Source organism: Pinus tabuliformis, chromosome 2_2 (genome assembly GCF_031772625.1).
Source record: "Pinus tabuliformis cultivar Carrire ecotype Pingquan chromosome 2_2, CPIR1, whole genome shotgun sequence".
In the NCBI taxonomy this organism is placed as follows: domain Eukaryota; kingdom Viridiplantae; phylum Streptophyta; class Pinopsida; order Pinales; family Pinaceae; genus Pinus; species Pinus tabuliformis.
Window position 1 is genome coordinate 95,910,922 of NC_142300.1, and position 19,463 is coordinate 95,930,384.

The 19,463-nt window shown below is 38.1% G+C and overlaps 1 protein-coding gene across 1 annotated transcript; it reads right to left on the reverse strand.

The window, feature by feature from the left end:
• Positions 1–17,080: 17,080 nt before the first annotated feature.
• LOC149191579 (uncharacterized) lies at positions 17,081–17,599 on the reverse strand. The gene has a single exon (XM_089406702.1). It carries the CDS (start codon positions 17,597–17,599, stop codon positions 17,081–17,083), a length of 519 nt encoding a protein of 172 aa, XP_089262828.1.
• Positions 17,600–19,463: the final 1,864 nt, after the last annotated feature.

Below are 19,463 nucleotides of genomic sequence, written 5' to 3' on the forward strand. Positions count from 1 at the left end.
TGGATGGTGGTATTCTAGAGGAGGCATGGATAGGGAAAAATGTAAACTACGCATTTTTAAAGACTTTTGGTTGTGAAGCCTTTGTCCACATTAACAAAGAAAATAGAACAAAGCTTGAGGCAAAATCAAAGAAATGTACCTTTATTGGATATGGTGTTAATGATTTTGGTTATCGCTTGTATGATTATAAAAATCACAAAATCATTAGGAGCAGAGATGTAATATTCAATGAAAATGTATTTTATAAGAATCAGTTGCAGGAAACGAAACAAAGAAAAGAAAATAGAGAATACACAGTGCTTGACGATATCACAGGAAAAGTGATGGTGCCTGAAAATCATAATGATCAACAGCCAGAACAACAACCACAACAGCAACAAGCACTTCAAACACCTAAAAGTGATGTTAGAAGATCTACCAAGATAAGTAGACCCCCTGAACGATACTCTCCTTCATTATATTATGTATTGATAACTGATTATGGTGAACCAGAATGTTATGAAGAAGTAGTGCAGGTAGAAACCAGGAAGAATTAGGAGCAAGCCATGAAAGAAGAGATAAACTCCTTAGCATATAACCAGACTTGGGACTTAGTCAGGTTGCCTGCAGGTAAAACATCTTTGCAGAATAAATGGGTTTACAAGTTGAAGGAAGAATATGGGGGAAAATAGAGGTACAAAGCTAGACTTGTGGTGAAGGGGTTTGCATAGAAGAAAGGTATTGATTTTGATGAAATATTTTCTCCTGTTGTTAAAATGACTTCATCAGAACTATTTTAAGTCTAGTAGTAGCTAAAGATTTGCATCTTGAGCAGTCAGATGTAAAGACAACCTTTCTCCATGGGGATTTGGAGGAAGAGATATATATGCAACAACCACAAGGATATGAGGTAAAAAGGAATGAGAAACTAGTGTGCAAGTTGAAGAAGAGCTTGTATGGCTTAAAACAGGCTCCAAGGTAGTGGTATCTAAAATTTGATAGGTTTATGTCTAAACAAGGATACTAGATGTCACTCTAATCATTGTGTTTATCTCAAAAGGAAAAATGATGGTAGCTATATTATATTGTTATTGTATGTAGATGACATGCTTATTGTAGGTTCTAACATATAGGAAATAAATGTGCTCAAAAGGAAATTGGCAAACTCATTTGCAATGAAGGATTTGGGAGCTACAAAACAAATCCTTGGTATGAGAATAACTAGAGACAGCAAGAATCGCAAATTAACATTGTCTCAAAGTGAGTATATAGAAAAGGTGTTGAAAAGGTTTAATATGCAGAATGCAAAACCAACTAGTATACCTTTGGCTAGCCATTTAAGTAAGGAGGCGTGTCCCAGGACTCAGGAAGAAATGGCTCATATGTCTAAAATTCCATATGCATCAGCAGTTGGAAGCTTAATGTATGTAATGGTCTGCACAAGGCTTGATATTGCACATGTAGTGGGTGTTGTAAGCAGGTACATGAACAATCCAGGAAAAGAACATTGGATGGCATTGAAGTGGATTCTCAGGTATTTGAGAGGTACCACAAATCAAGCATTATGCTTTGGTGGTTCAAACATTTCTCTACAAGGATATGTTGATGCAGATATGACAGTTGATAGAGATAACAGGAGGAGCACAATAGGCTATGTGTTTACTATAGGTGGAACAACTGTCAGTTGGGTTTCAAAAATCCAAAGTGTTGTTGCACTTTCAACAACAAAAGCAGAGTATGTTGCTACTACAGAGGCTAGTAAAGAAATGATTTGGTTACAAAGGTTTCTGGATGAATTGGGTAAGAAGCAGGAGTTGGGCAGGTTGTACAGTGACAGCCAGAGCACCATACATATTGCAAAGAACTCTGCATTTCATTCCAAGACTAAACATATATAGCTCAAGTACCATTTCCTACGGTCAGCATTGGAAGATGGACAGTTGAAGATGGAAAAGATACACAGTAGCCAGAATCCTACAAATATGTTAACAAAAGTTGTAACTAGGGAGAAACTGAGAATCTACTCAGTTTCAATTGGTCCTCAAGTATGATGAAGAAGATGAGAAACAGCTAGGTCCAAAGTGGAGTTATTGTCTAGCAAATGAAGCAGCGGTGGAGCTGCTATAATCAATCTCCAAGTGGGAGATTGTTGGGTGTGGAGCCTGATTATCTTCCGTATTAAAAGGTTTCAGGCGGATGTATACCCTAGAAAGATTGTACACCCCTCCACGCGGGGAGGACTTATTCCCCCCGTGGGGGCTAATCCCCCCCACTTGGGGTGTCCAAGGGCCAGCGTTCCCCTGGCGGGGGTTCAGGGACAGCGCCCCCGAAGCTAAAAAATAGATGTAAAATTGCCTTGTAAAAGTCTAGTAATTTCTATTCAATCTGGGCCGTTCATTAGGCGGATGATCTGACGATAGAAGTTATGTTTAATTTAGGGTTTTCTTCCCTAGAAGGCAACCCCTCACTATATATGATGGAATTGTATTGCGTCTATGCATATCTGTATTCTGAGTGAGGAAGAGAGAGGAGATTGAGAGCAAAGAGGGTGTTACAGTGGATCTGTTGTAGGTTATATCTCTTCAATTTACCAGATAATATAAAAGGAAGGACTGATTGTTTCTCCGTGGACGTAGCCCAAATTGGGTGAACCATGCATATCTGTGTCTCTCTTGTTTTATGCGTTTTCTATGTTTATATTTCTGCAATATTTTATGTGTTCCATTGCTTCGTAATTTATACTTTTCTAACAATTCAACTCCACAAAATGTGAAATCGAGAAAGGTAGGTATGGTAAAATTGTGGCTACAACAAGTCGAGCTCCAAATGACATATATGTTCTGGATGAAGCACCTAAAGCATATCTGCTAGCTAAAGAAGATGAAAGTTGGTTATGGCACAAACGAATGGGTCACATAAACTTTGACAATCTTGTGAGGATAAGCAAAAAGGAAGCAGTACGAGAAATGTCGAAAATATCAAAACCTCCCAACACACTATGTGAGGCCTATTGGCACAGTAAGAATACAAAACGCAGATTTAAAATAAAAGAACACTTTGCATCACATCCATTAGAATTGACACATACTAATTTATGTGGTCCTGTGGGAACAAAAGGCTTAGATGGAGAATTATATTTCATGTTAATGGTAGATGACTATACCAGGATGACAACCGTCAGTTTCCTAAAGAAAAAATCTGAAGCATTTGAGTGCTTTAAGATCTACAAGGAGTTGGTTGAAAATGAAACTGATTTAAAAATAAAGTGTCTAAGATCAGATAATAGCGGAGAATTCACTTCCAAATTATTTCAACAATACTGTGATAAAATGGAATAAAAAGACAATTTTCAACAACACGAACACCTCAGCAAAATGGAGTTGCTGAAAGAAAGAACATAACCATACAGGAAATGGGTAGAACAATGTTGAAGGACTCAAAATTGGATGAAAAATTCTGGGTTCAAGAAATTGATACGGCAGACTTCATTATCAACAGAAGTCTTCTCATAAATAATTGCAATAAGACCCTATATGAATTATGGAAAGGAAAACTAGCTAGTGTAAATACTTCAAAATCTTTAGAAGCAAATGTTATATCAAAAGAGAAGATCAAAATTTGGGTAAGTTTGAATCATGTGTGGTTGAAGGTATCTTTGTTGGTTACTCATGCAAAAGAAAGGCCTATAAATTCTATAATCTAACACGAAAATAGATAGTGGAGATCATAAATGTTACATTTGATGAAGATAGTGTTCTAATGAATAATGATGAGGAACTAGAATCTTTGAATCTTGAGACAGAGGCTGAAAAAGGTACAAAGAAAATTCTAGAACAAGAAGTGATTGTCAACCAGGAAGAAATAAATAATTATCAACAAGATATACAGGAACAACAACAAGAAGCTCCTCCAAAGAGAACAAAATAATGGATTCAAAATAACCATCCATCAAATCAAATCATTGGTGACATAAATGAAGGAATTGGAAGAAGAAAAGGTCGACAGCTTCGTTCATCACAACAAGCTCACATTGCTTTTCTAGCAACCTTTGAGCCTAGTAGTTTTGAGGAAGCAAGCCAGAATGAACATTGGTTTGCAACTATGAATGAAGAATTGGGTCAAATAGAGAAGAATAACACTTGGGAATTAGTTCCACGACCAAAAGATAAAAATGTCATTGGGACTAAATGGGTGTTCAGGGACAAATTGAATGAAGATTGACAGGTTACCAGAAACAAAGCAAGATTGGTTTGCAAAGGCTATGCACAAGTAGAAGGAATTGATTTCGACGAAACATTTGCACCAGTTGCCAGAAAGGAAGCCATCCGGATGTTTCTCTCATATGAATGCTCAAGAAAAATAAATTTATGCCAAATGGATGTTAAGTCAGCATTTCTGATTGGAGAATTAGATGAAGAAATTTATATCGAACAAACTGAAGGTTTTCTACTATCAGAATAAGAAGACTATGTTTGCAAGTTAAATAAGGCTCTGTATGGTCTCAAGTAGGCTACCAGAGCATGGTATGCTCGTCTTGAAGGATATCTACATCAACAAGGGTTCAAGAAAGGTACTACTGATAGCAATCTTTACGTACAAATAGATAAGGATAATTTAACAATCGTTGAGGTATATGTGGATGATATAATATTTGGTAGCAATGATGATCAACTAAGTAAGAACTTTGCAAGAAAGATGCAAAGTGAGTTCGAGATGTCTTTACTTGGTGAGCTGACATACTTCTTAGGGCTTCAAATATCTCAGAAAGAGAAAGGAATATTTATATGTCAAGCCAAGTACATCAAGAAAATGCTCAAGAAATTCAAAATGGAAGATTGCAAACCCATCCTTACTCCAATGGTAACAAGTTGCAAATTAGGCATAGATGACTCATTTAAGGTTGTGGATCAGAGGTTGTACAAATCTATGATTGGTAGTATTCTATATGTAATAGCCTTCCAACCAGATGTTATGCAAGTAGTTGGACAAGTAGCAAGATTCCAAGCAGCACCAAAAGAATCACATATTATTGTCATCAAAAGAATTCTTCGATATCTAAAGGGAACAATAGAATATGGCTTGCGGTATCCCAAGGGAAACAATCTCATTATTCAAGCATTTACAGATGGAGATTGGGCAGGAAGCATTGATGGTCATAAGAGTACTATTGGAGTAGCATTCTATCTAGGTGGTTGTCTCGTATCATGGTTGAGAAAAAATAAAACCTCAATCTCGTTATCTACAACGGAAGCAAAATACATTGTAGTGGAAGATTTTTGTACTCAAGTCCTTTGGATGAAACAAACTTTGCAAGATCTTCAAGTACAATTCAGTGATCCTATTCCCATCTTCTGTGATAACACTAGCGCCATCAGCATCTCCAAGAATCCTGTCATGCATTCAAAAAAAACACATTCCGATAAAATATCATTTTGTTAGAGAACAAGTTGCTGAAAAGAATATCACACTTGAACATGTTGGTACAAAAGAACAAATCACTGGTATCTTAACTAAACCTTTACCTCATGAAGCATTTGAATATTTTCGCCAAAAGCTTGTGATTCTCCCAAGTTCTCATTATATTTTCCTTATTCAAAAAATAAAGGGGGATTGGAAGTGTGTACAGGCCCACAGGATGGTTATGTGTTAGGGGGAGTTACCCTTTTCCATTGATGCCAAAGGGGGAGAGAAGGCAATAGGAAGAGGTACCCTGATCGTAGGGGGAGTACTTGTGTTGGCATCAATGCTAAAGGGGGAGATTGTTGATCTAAAGATGATCTGAGGTTGTCATTGATGTCAATCCAAGAAGCACCAGAGGCTACCCTGATATTGTAAGGGAATTTTTTACTTGAAAAATTACTCTATTTTGAGTCAAGGATCTTCTATATAGATTCTACTCATCGAGGTGTTTCCGTTGATTTATGGCACGCCAATTAATTCTTCACGGTTGGAGAGATATTCATGTTTGAATTTAGTAACCCTAGTTAGTGGGCTAAAACCCTATGGGGTTGTGGCATGGCACTCATAATTGGTTTTTTTCATTGAATAGTCAATAATTATTAATCTTTCTAAGCTCCTAAAATCCCTCCAATATTCTCTATAGAAGCCCCTCTCAACTCTATAAAAAGAAATCTCATATATCCTCCAAATGTAGTGATCATGGAATTTTCGCTATAACTTCATTTTTGCGAAGTCTTAGATTCTAGAATTAAAATCCATTTGATTCACAATCCTGATGAACGTCATGACCAAATTTAAGATCTTGGGTCGCTATATTTTCAGAGATATGATCTGTGGAAGTTAGGGTTTTTGCAGGCTACCGAATTTCATCTCAAATAAGTGACCTTGGGAAAATCGTCATAACTCTCTCTCAGAGAAGAGGATTCGAATTTTGTAAAAATTGGTGGATAGTGTACATACTTTAGTTGTCTTTGTATCAATTTCAGACCTGAAGGAGGAAACAGTGACACGTGGTATGTTGTACAAGTTCGCTTTACTGAACTAGTCCATAATTAGGTCATTGTGAGAGATTTGGCATAAATTTGTCTTTGAGACTCCAAATCGGGTCAGACCTGTAGCATTGAAAAGAAGACTCAGAGGGCCTCTACAGGACTGAAGATTACATGCTGGATATCTAAAATCATAGAGATACATTAGATTAAATATCGTTCTCCTAGAAGGCAAGAAAAACTAGATCAAGTGTTGTCAAGGGGTGCAAAGGACCAGACTTTCTAGGGCAGCAAAGAAAAAGGTGCAGCAAAAATGATGTAGTAGAGGTAAGCTATAGGTAAGTATCTTCTATATATGCATGTTCATCTGTTAATTTCATTAGCTTATTTGTATTCTAATTTGTTGTTTTTGTTTAGCACTAACATATGTTCTGCAGGATGAGGTAAGTTTTGTTATTATCATGTCATGGGTATTTCTTTGAAGCCTTTTTGCAGGTATTAATATTCATCAAGAGAAGAAAGGGTAGCACGACAATAGCAGAATTCAATGTGCAGAACAACAACAAGAATTTCACCACATAAAGTCTTCAAGTGGGAAGCACTACATACAATCATTGTAAAAGTATCATCGTACGGAGTCATTGTAAAAGCATCATTGTAAAAGTTATACAAGTGTCTATCTGCCAAGAGTTGAAGAGGCAGTGTCGGGAGGTCTAGGATCATCATTAGGTGATTGTGTCATAGTTGGGGTTATGGTATAGTGTGTCCTCTTCTTCTACATCATCCTATATCCTTGTAAAGTGGACCATTTTCCCTGTTACAAGAGTCCATTCTTATTTTATTCTTCTATAGGGTGGTAGGGCGGTGCTAGGCTGGTGCATGAAGTCACCAATAGGTTCAAGCCTGTGAAAAATCTAGGGTGGTAGGGTGGTGCTAGGGTGAGTTGTAGCTCAATGGGCATTGGGGTATTTGTTTAGTTGACTACTGAAGAATATCGGGTGTTGGAGCGTCCATCTAGTGGGAGCTGGAGAAGAATGTGTTTCTCGATTCTAGGAAGTTGGAGATTTCTTTTCAATTGGAGTTGAAGATTAAAGAATTATTAGAAAAGCATTCAGTGGTTTTTGACCTGGAGAGCGTTTTCCACCTAAAATTTTTGTGCCTCCTATGTTCTTTTATTCACTGTTGTTACTACATAAACATTAATGATAATTGAATATTAACTAATTCTCTGAAGAGATTTAAAAGTGCTAATTTCTAAGGAATACTGATTCACCCCCCACCCCTTAGTATTTTCCAACAATTGGTATCAAAGCTTGGTTCCTTCAATATCAGTTTAAAAACTAGAAGAAGATCATGGAGCATACCAAGAATGGTGTACCTCTATTCAATGAAAATAATTATGCAATGTTCTCAAATATTGATTTGAGATTTGGATATCATCAAGTACGCATCAAAGACGAGGAAATTTACAAGACAACTTTCGGGACCAGGTATGTGAATTATGAGGTTTTTGTAGTTCCATTTTGTTTTACTAATGCTCCAACTACATTTATGTGCTTGATGAATAGTGCGTTGCATTCGTATTTGAGTAGGTTTTCATTGTGTTCATTGATGACATATTGGTATATTCTAAAAATGAGGAAGAGCATGTCGAGAATTTAGCAACACTGTTGAGGTTGTTGAGAGAGCATCAGTTGTATGCTAAGATCAACAAGTGTAGTTTCTTTTAGATTGATTTGCACTAGTTGGGACATGTTGTCTCCAAGGAGGGCACTGCAATAGATCTAGAAAAGATAAGGGACATCATGGAGTGGATAGCTACTAATAATGTGGATCAAGTGAGATATTTCATGGGGTTGGAAGACTACTATAGGAGGTTCATCAAGAACTTCTCACATATTGCTTATCTATTACATCATTGCAGAGGAAAGGTAAGAATTTGTAATGGAAAGAGGAGTGAGAGGAAAGTTTTGAGAAGCTTAAGTAGTTATTGACACATCCACAAGTGCTACATATTGCAGATCTAGATAAAGAGTTTGTACTATGCACAAATGCCTGCAAGAGAGGACTTGGTGGACTCCTTATGTAGGATGGACAAGTGGTATGCTACGAGTCACGAAAGCTAAACAAGCATGACCATAACTACCTGACATGATTTGGAGTTAGCAACAATCATACATGCATTGAAGATGTGGAGGCGCTATCTTCTTGGCAGGAGATATGTAATGAAGAGTGATCACATTGGGTTGACGTATTTGTTTGACCAGCTAAATCTGAATGCCTAATAGGCTAGATGGTTGGCCACGATCAATGTGTTTAACTTCGAGATCAGGTACATCAAAGGAAAGGAGAACAGGGTTTCAGATGCTCTTAGCAGGTGGGTATAGGTAAATCACTTAGCAACTATGAGATCCTATGGGACAGACTTGTGCACGGGTTGTAGCAGAGTAATAGTATAGGTATAGGTAGAGGTGGTAATATAGGTACAGGTACGGGTATAGCTACAAGTGCACAGGATGTAAACTATTGTCTTACAACAGATGGATTGATAAGATTTAGAGACAGAATATATGTGCCAAATAGCAGTGAGCTCAAGAAGGTGACCTTGAGGGAGTTTCATGTGAAATCATGTTCAGGTCATCCAGGGTATCAGAAGACATTGAAAATAGTGAAGATATTTTACTATTAGCCAAATCTAAAGAAGGTTATAACAGAGTTTATGGCTAGGTGTTTTGATTGTTAGCGTGTCCAAGCAAAGTGTAAGAACCCAGGTGGACTGCTACAACTGATTGTGATTATAGAGTGGAAATGGGAAGTCATTTCCATGGACTTCATCATAGGATTGTTGAGGACAATGAGACAGCATGATTCCATCATTGTTGTTCTGGAAAAGTTGACAAAGGTCACGCACTTCATTCTAGTGAAGTCTACATTCTCAGCTAGCGATGTAGTACATGTATTCATTCGAGATGTGGTCATATTGCATGGTGTTCCAAAGAAGATTGTGTCATAAAGGGATGCAAAGTTCACTTCCAAGTTCCAAAAGGAGTTATTTGTAGGTTTCGGCATAGAGTTGGAATTAAGTACATCTTATCATCCCTAGATAGATGGACTGACAGAGAGAGTCAATAGGATATTGGAGGACATGTTGATGATGTATGTGATCCATCAGTAGTGAAAGTGGGAGAATTATCTTCCCTTTTTTGAGTTCGCATACAACAATGGTTATCAGGAGTCATTGAGGATGATTCATTTTGAGACATTGTATGGATGGATTTGTAATACTCCCATCAGTTGGAGTGATCCGGTGAACAAGTTACTTATTGGACCAGATATGTTGGGACATGGAACATGAAATGTAGGTAATCTAGACAAATCTATAGGAAGCACAGGATAGGCAGAAGATCTATGCATATCGGAACAGATTTATCAAGGAGTTCTAAGTTGAGGAACATGTGTATTTTCACGTCAAACCAAAGAAGAGATCCTTACAGATTGGATCATGTGCCAATTTGGCATCATGGTTTTGTGGACCCTTCAGTATTATTGAGAGGATTGGGCAAGTAGCCTATCAACTTGCACTACCTCTGACAGTGAAAGTACATGATCATTTCCATGTGTCATTGCTTAAGAAGTATGTTAAAGATGTTGATCATGTGATTGAATGGTCTTTATTGCAGGTGGAACCAGATGAATAATTACATTCGGAGCCTTACTGTATATTACAGAAAAAGGTGCTCATACTCCTTAACCAAGAAATCGAGCAATTTAAAGTGTAGTGGAAGAAATTTCAACCCGATGAAGCTACATGGGAGACGGCGGATCAGATGCGGGCTATGTATCCTTCATTGTTTTCTAGTTGAGGCAAAGGATTTTGTGTATGATGTTTTAGTATATGTATTTGGTATATGTTTGGTGATGTTTTGGTATATGTACATATGTATATGGATGTAAATACCACCATGATCTATGTTATAAAGCTCTAATAAGCGGTATGGGTGTCATGTCATTATTTTTTCATTATGGCTTTCTTTTCAGCAAGGTGATCATTGTAAATACTGCATCAATTCATGTTATAAAGATTCATGGGAAGTATGTTTGTGTTTCAATGGTTTTTCTAAGGTATAGGTGTGGTTGAACACCGAGGACGGTGTCTCCCAAGGGGGAAGGTTTTGTAACATCCCTGGTGAAAACTCCATGTAATAAAAGTTAATAAAGGAAAAATAATAACCACGGTTGATGGGACACTTATTCCAAGCTCAACGTTGGACAAGATATCCTAGTGTGGTTGTTCATCGATTTATTATGGCAAAGGAAATGGCTAAGGCTTTGGAAAGGCAAAATGGCATTTTTGGCACATTTATTTATGAAAATAATGGAAATTAGGAGAAAATGGAGGTGAAAGGTCACCGGTTGCATGTGAGGAGGAAAACAAAGGAAAATAATGGGAAATGAAGAAAATAAAGGCCTAATTGATAAAAAGGCTTCTGAGGATCAGTTGGTAACCTTTTTTCAGTTTATTTTTGGATCTCTCTCATTATTCTCTCTCTCTCACTCACTCTTGGACACTTAGAGGTTTCTTGAGCACTTTGGCATTAGATCACGAAAGGGAAAGAATGTAAGAGGAAGGAAGGAGCAAGAAAGGAAGAGCAGGATCAAGCAGCTAAAACAATATTATTTGTAGTTATCAATTTTCATGTGTATTTTCCTTGATATATTAGGCATGCATGGTATTGCATGTGATTCCTTTTTTGTTATGGCATGGGTTTTTCCAGTTGTGACAGTGTTTTCAACCTAGCCTTTCCATTTCTAGATAGCCATGATGTGATGGTGTTCTCATGTTTTGGTTGAGCTGGATCTCCAGATGGATTCGAAGTTGAGTGAGGTGGATCTCCGAATAATAAAGCACATGGCCTAGTGGTTCCTAAACCAAATTTGGATCACAGTAAATCCACTGGCCTAGTGACCCTTGAGCTAGACTGTCAGTTGTAATAAAGCAAAGATTTTTTTGCCTTGGTGGGCCTAGGAATCCTTGTTAGTGAATGGCAGGATATATGGTAAGGTCAAGAGGTGGTTTTCTCTCCATTGCTCATAGTAATCTTGGGTTTGGGATATGCAGTAAATCCTGGAGAGTGGGTCTCAATTTAGGGCCTAGTGATCTGGGTTTGGATTGCGGAAAAGCCTGAGAGACAAGGTTTTGAAAAGTTTGATCCTCTCTGCAGACAGAGACAATCCCTCTAGCCCAATGAGTGGGTCTAGCAAGTGAAGGGACAATCAACTAGACATCTTCCTATATTATGATTGAAAAGTAGAACAAGAGAGAAGGCCTACCTTGCTTTGATGCTAATCTAATTCCTTTGTTGAGATCCTTGAACCGCTTGTTCCACAACCTTGTTCCTGCTTCTTTCAGTGCTTATGTACCTACACAAACGACCAAGAGACAAAAAAGCATGCCAAAACCAATAGCAAATCCAATAATAATCTATTTAGCTGATCAAGGAATGTCAAACCAATACTTACATGAACATATATATTTTGGGAAGATGAACCAACAGCTCTATTATTATTTAAAGAATAAAGGGGAAGTTTACAACCATAGCCTTGATGTTGAAAGGCTCTCCTTGAGTGGTAATCCAAGTCCAAGCTAAGAAACTCTCCAACACTCCTTCTCCAAGTCTAATGAATAACCTCTAAGCACAAGCTCAACATAGGGGTGCAAATGGACATTGATCAACCATTTAGGAATGGTAGAGAAGAAATTTATAGGTTGGGAGAGGGAGTCAGGCCTCCTCCAAAGATATGATTAGGCCCAGACAAGGATGTAGCTCATAGGATGAGATGAAGAGGTCAAATTAGGAGGATTCGACCTTATCTATGCGAAACCACCTCCAGCTCACAGCTCTGGAAGCTTCTAGATTACGAAGCTTCTCATCCTCTTTGGGAAAACTTCCTTTGTGAAACCATCACAAGTATGAGAGAGAACAGAGTGATGCCATCACTGGTTTAACAAGGTGCAACAGGTGATCATCGCAGTTTTGAGCTTCATAAAGGTAATGATTCTCATTTTAGCATTTTAAGAGCTATTTCTTCAAGGAAAGCTCCAAGGATTTTCTAAGCAAAGTTAAAGGAGGGATCTGAGTTGTATACATTGATGAGTATATTGTATAACGACAATGTTTCGAGAACTTCAATGTATGTCACAGAGAATTGCAGGAGGCATGACAAAATATTGTGTAACAGATGCCCCCTTAAAGCATGAAGGCAAAACAAGGAATGATGGCTGAAATGCTTTACGAGCTCTTGGAAAGGATGAAGACACACACTATCAGGAGACCTACAAAGTATACATATTTGAGATCAAGACATGAATCCATGGCATGGACGCAACTATCCGGATGATGAAGACTAAATAAAAGATCCATGGTATGGGCACAGCCATCTAGATAACAAGGATCATCATGAATATAAAGTCTCATGGTATGGTCATAGCCATCCGTATAGTAGAAACATGTGTACAATCATGAATAACATAAAAATACATGTAACCTGAACCATAACAAACAAGACTTAGGGTCTTATGCTCCATTCTGACTCGATCAATGTACAAATCATAGCATGTGAATAAATGTGTTGAAGTCGAACATGCTAGAAAACCACCTGACTACCGGCCAATGATGTGGACTGTTAATAGGTACGAGAGAAACCACCAATAAATACAATGGCACTCAAGGTACAATAGTACAATACGTGAGTGTGATAATTAATTTGAGGTTGAACACTCATGGAATCACCTGATCGAAAGCCAATAACGAAGACCTATTGTCGAATGCGAAGAACTGATCATTAAGGCATGCCAGCTCTAAGGTACTGAAAGGGAGTTCCTAAGTGATCTTCTTGGATAGTGAGCTGAAGTCGATAGGAAGTGACCCATTGAAGGAGGGGAATGATGAGTCCCCCATCATCGACATGAAATAAGGAATAAATTGGAATGATGTACAATACTGTAGCAATGACTCAAACAATGTATAGGTAAATAACTGCAGATTAGACTTCTCTTGAACATATTGGTGACACGACTCCGGAGTGTGGCAACAACTGATTCAACATGGGACTAAAGGTCATGATGATAGAGTGGAATAGTCAAATGAGACGCAAGACCAATCACCCAAACCCAGGAGGAAAAGTGACTGAGTGAGGATATCCCAAACCCAACATGAGAGCGGAAGAGTGTCATGTTCAAAAGCGACATGCTGCATATACAAAGGATGCCTCATCTTCATTTTTCCCAACTATTTCTAGCGAGTACCCCAATTATTTTTATCACAATCTTGAAGGGGATAGAATATGCTTGTTATGTAAGTTCATTCTTTGAATGAATCCATCCTACTAAGTTTTACGAGTCCTAGGAAGGAGAAGATCGGTCTTGTCATGGTGACAAGTCTTTCGTCGCAAAATTTCAATGAGCCCGATGTAAGAATAAATCGATATATTTTTCACGTTTATAGAGTTTGAAAAAGAAATGGAAAAGAAAACTCCATTATGTCCCTTTTTGTAATTTGTCCCTCGAACCCGAAAAGGTAGAAAACAATATCTGAGGGAACCTCTTGACAATGTCGACCAAGGTGTACCTTTTTCGTAAATAGTCAGTCTCATCCCGAAAAAGGGGTAAATGTACACTGAGGTGACATCGATTCCTTTGCTTTAAAGAGTTTGAAATGACAAGTACTCGACAATATTTTCAATTTTCAGGAGTCAAAAAAGAGCTGAAAGATGACCCTAGGGGGGTTCCTTTTTCGTTTATTTAAGGAGTCCGAAAAAGAGATTAAATAAAACTCCTAGAATCGGTCAATAATGACCACTATTCACATTGAAGGCACATGTAACTTCTCAAGAAACACACCCATCACTGATATTGAGAAAATACTAAAATATTACAAAAATATTCGACAAAAATACTTTCAAAACTTATAAATAGGAAAAAGTAATTTCATTTTTTTACCATTTTACCAAACTGAGCTCTGAAAGTGATTTTGTGCCCTAATTTCCTTGATATTCCAATGGTTGTTGTGGGAGATCTAGGGTACCATTTCACAGTCCATCTGCGGTGGGTAAGAGCCTCATCCTTGCTCTTGCATTTCATTACTTTTTTTATGTAATTTTAATAGCGAATTTTAGGCTAGAAAGGAGGATTTTAAAATCTTAGGTCGTCGGTGACCATCACGAGTATGGTCATCGGACCCACAATGGTCGCGCTCGAGTGCAAAGGCTCACACAATGTCATCGCATTGTTTTGAAAAGCAGGCGCAATGGCACCAAGAGCGATTTTTTGAAGTTAAAACCTCTCTTTTAAGCAAAATTTGATTAGTTTTATCCATGGAAAAAACATTAAAAAGTGTTTAAATGTTGTTTGCGGCAAAAGCATGGTCTTGGAGTGGAAAGAAGAGGCCATGAGGCTGAGTATTTCCAAGATTCTTAGGATCCAGCATGCATAAATGCTCTGAGGGATTGTGACCTACTTAAATTCTTCTGGACCACAGGGTTGAGGGCATAAATGGAGTTGTTACCGTATCTAATCAACCTTTGGGATGTAGATCAAGAGATCTTCATCATTAAAGGGAAAGAACTAGAACTGGACGATATGGAAATCTATTTCATCACGGGACTATCTCATCGAGGGGAATCCATTCAACTGTTTGGATCTTGCCAAGGAGGTGAGAGTACCAGGAGCCTAGTCCATAGATACCATCCTGGAGCCGAGATAACCAACGGAGGTAAGGTGAAGATTGCAACAATCACCAATAACCTTGTTCTAAGAACAATTTTAATCACCATGGCACGTTTATCCAGCATGTAAGCTCCGCATGAGGCTTCCAAGTCACAGTTTCAGTATGCTATTTCTTGTTTGACCCCCACCATCTTCAACTCATGTGGAGGCCTTTTGGTGAACATGAAGCGCCAACTGACCAAGGGTAAGCACAGACACCTGAGGAAATTTGGGTTTGGTTCTATACTGGTGACCCTATTCTTCAAGCGAATATCACTCTTTTGGTATCAATGGGCAGAAGTACCACATCTTTCCCCCCGAGATTCAATGCTCATGAGATGGAGCCATCTCATGCCTCAAGGAGGCACGGGTCAACATATGCACTATCCACCATAGTTATTTACATGGCTTGAATTCCAGATGCTTATGGTAGATGACTGTGCTTATGTCAGCACAAATTTCAGAGGGGATCTAGATCTACCTCTACCACAAGGCGAACAGTGGACTGACACAGGTAAAAACTTGTTTTTTGAATTTTTTTAAGTTTTATAATTTTTTATGAGAATGTAAACTAAGACTCAACTTACGATAAATGTGTAGATGTGGGACTAGAGAGACCACCAAGCATGTCTCCAATAGCATGGTGAGCTTCCCATCCGATAGTGGTTGTGGAGTACGAGGAAGGGGCTGACCCCTTAGCTAAGATGGAGCATAATCTGGAGGAAATCACTTGAGGGGTTCCAGATTATTCCACTATCGATGATGTTCCACTGCGTTGGCAAAGACATAAAATGGGAGTCTCTACGAGACTGCGTCAGCTACTAGGCTAAGTGATCAGAGTAGTCATGCTACCATGAGCATCATGCAGTTTGATAGCTTTTCTAGTCTTTTACACATTTTGTAGGCTTTGAAAGCCAAGTATCTCATAACACTCTATTTTTTGACATTTTGATGTAAATACTCTCACAGACGCGATATATATATATATATATATATATATATATATATATATATATATATATATATATATATATATATATATATATATATATATATATAGATGCATGTTTTATTTCTACTTATGTGTCCATAACATGATTCAGTTTTACAAATGATGCAAATGCCTATCGAGAACAAAATTTTCTAATGCATTAGCTAATGTATTTAAATTACGTGGAATATGTTGATATGTAATGTAATCAAAATTTCTTTCCAACAATCTAACACATAGATACATACACAATATTTGTGGATTTCTTACTGAATAATGATTATTTAATTGTAACACAACAAGCTGTGAGTCCAACTTAACAACTAAATCCATAATGCCAATAACAACTGCTTCTAACAAGAGTTCAATAACTGCACTATATTCAGCAGTAGCATAACTTGTTCAACTAAGGCAGATACCTTGTAAGTTAATCAGCTTGCCATTGGGATCATAAAGTACCCATGTTGTGGAAGATAGGTTCTGTGTGCTATGACAAGCACCATCAACAAAACCAATGTAATGACTTAAAGACATCTACAAATTGAGTGGAACACAGGGTAATCAAAAAAACATATGTCTACAAAGAAAATAAACACACCAAAAATCAAAATTCACACTAATGAATTAACACACTAATGTACAAAATTTATCATATGAATCTCATGCATAATATTTTTTGAGGTACATCCCATTACGGGGTTGTGCCAATGCATTTCTTTCATAATCACATAGCTCATAGGCACCTTTCTATAAGACACGCTTGACAATGTAGGGCCCATGCCACATGAGTTCGAACTTGCTTGCCCCCAACTTATCGTTGGCTTGATCGTAAAGAAGGACCAAGTCACCTTCAATGAATGTGTTAGGAGAAATGGTTTGGTCAAAGTGAGCTTTGACTCATTTCTTTTGAGCTTCCATAACCATCACAGCAATGCGATGAGTCTCGTCGAGTCTCTCCAGATACAGTAGTCGCTCCTCTTCAGGAAAGGTATTCAGAAGAAGTTCAATAGCTAGCTTAAGTGAAGGGATTTCACATTTGATTGGAAGAGTTTCCTCTAAACCGTACACCAGCTGGAAGGGAGTGAATCTAGTTGCCGTCTTAGCAGAAGTTCCGTAAGCCCAAAGAGATGAGAATAACATTAAATGCAAATATTTTATGTGCTTCCCAATGGTATGCTGAATCATAGTAATCAAAAGCTTATTGACTACTTCAACTTGGCCATTGGCCTGTGGATAATATGGAGTCGATCTATCATGTCGAAGAGCCAACTGAGTAGTTAACTCTGCCATCATGTGCTGACGAAAATGTGATCCATGGTCAGTCACAATAGCTTGAGGGACACTGAAACGTGCTATAATGTGGTTAAAAAGGAACTGTGTGGCAATAATATTGTCAACATTGTATGTAGGCATCATCTCAACCCATTTCGTAAAATAGTCGATGGCGACGATGATATCACCATACCCCCAGTCGAGCGAGGGTTACATGTCATGAAATCAATGCCCCATTTGGAAAACGGGCCAATGGTAATTACTGGGTGTAAGCAGGTGGGTTGTGTTGCTTGCGGTTGAAAATATGGCATTCATGGCAGTTTTGGACAGCTAGAATGAAATATTTAAAGATAGAAGGCAAGAAATAACCGGCACGAAGGATCTTCTGAGCAGTGGCATATCCAGACATATGACCACCACAGGCACCAGAGTGGCAATCATTTAAGACCCACTCAGCCTCTTCAAGGGTGAGACATTTGTGAAGGACAGAGTCCACACTAACCCGATACAATGTATCATCGATGATCCGATAGGGTTGGGACTGATGCCAGATGTAGCATCTATCAAATCGGGACAACTCAGATCAGAAGGTCTAGGTTTGGAGATAAAAAATAATGTCTCCATACTAGGGTTCAAGAGTGTTGATTAGACAAAAAGTTTCAACGGGTATATGCTCAGTGAAATCATTTGGGGTTCTTCCAGATGAAAGAGCACATATTAACTTAGCAAAGACGAGTGATTTATTTGATTTGGAAGCAATAAATTCCAAATCAAACTACTACACGATGACAATCCATTTAGAGTATTTCCCCCCAGCAACTGACAAGTCAGTATATATGTCAGGGGTTTGTGATCAGAAATCACGGTGGTTTTCCATAAAAGGATATAGTGTCAAAATATTTGGATGGCATGAACTAATGCCAAAGCAAGCTTCTCGACATCAGCATAGCGAGACTTAGTATCAAGAAGATTCCATCTCAGATAATAAACCACGTGCTTGTTGCCATCATTGTCATCTTGAACTAACGCCAAATCAATAGTGGTATCAGTTGTAGCCAAATACAGGAAGTAATCGTGATGGTAATAGGGGGGATGCAATAAAGGAGCATTAATCAGGGATTTCTTTAAATCATCGAAGGATTCTTTGGAAACACCATTCCAAATAAAAGGGATCACCTTCTTAATTAAGTGAGTATAACCTTTGGCAATTTCAGCATAATTTCGGACAAATCAACGGAGAAAATTAGCTTTTCCCTGCAAACTCTGCAATTGCAGCAGTGAAAAAGGAGGGGGAAGATTGATTATGGCCTCAACATCCAAAGGATCAATCCTGATACATTCACGAGACACAACAAAACCTAAGATCCAACCAGAATTGATGCAAAACACACACTTGTGTGGATTGAGATGGATATTGTAATGCCGACATCGTAAAAAGATAGCTCTTAAGTGATCCGAATGGTCATGACATTTAGCCGAATGAGCAGGGAAGTCATCGTGGTATGGTTGAACATTAATGTGTCTAATGTCATGGAATGCATAGGATATTTCTCATTGAAAGGTAGCACCGGCATTCTTCAGACCGAAAGGAAGATTTTTGTAAGAAAAGGTACCCAGGGACAGATGAAGGTTATTTTATGTTGATTAGTGGGAGAAATGTTAATCTGGTTATAGCCAGAAAACCCATCCCCAGGGACAGATGAAGGGTATTTTATGTTGATTAGTGGGAGAAACGTTAATCTGGTTATAGCCAGAAAACCCATCCATGAAAGAAAAATCTCACTCCCTGCACATTCATCGATGATCTAGTTAATAAAGGGAGGAAGATAATTGTCATTAGGACACACATGATTGATATCACAGTAATCAATACAAACATGTATCATACCCTGCCTCTTGGCAACAAGGAAGATATTGGATACCCAATCCATCAATGGAATGGGATAAATGAAACCTGCTTTCAAAAGCTTTTCTACTTCTATTTCGATAGCAGCAACCTTTTGAGGGT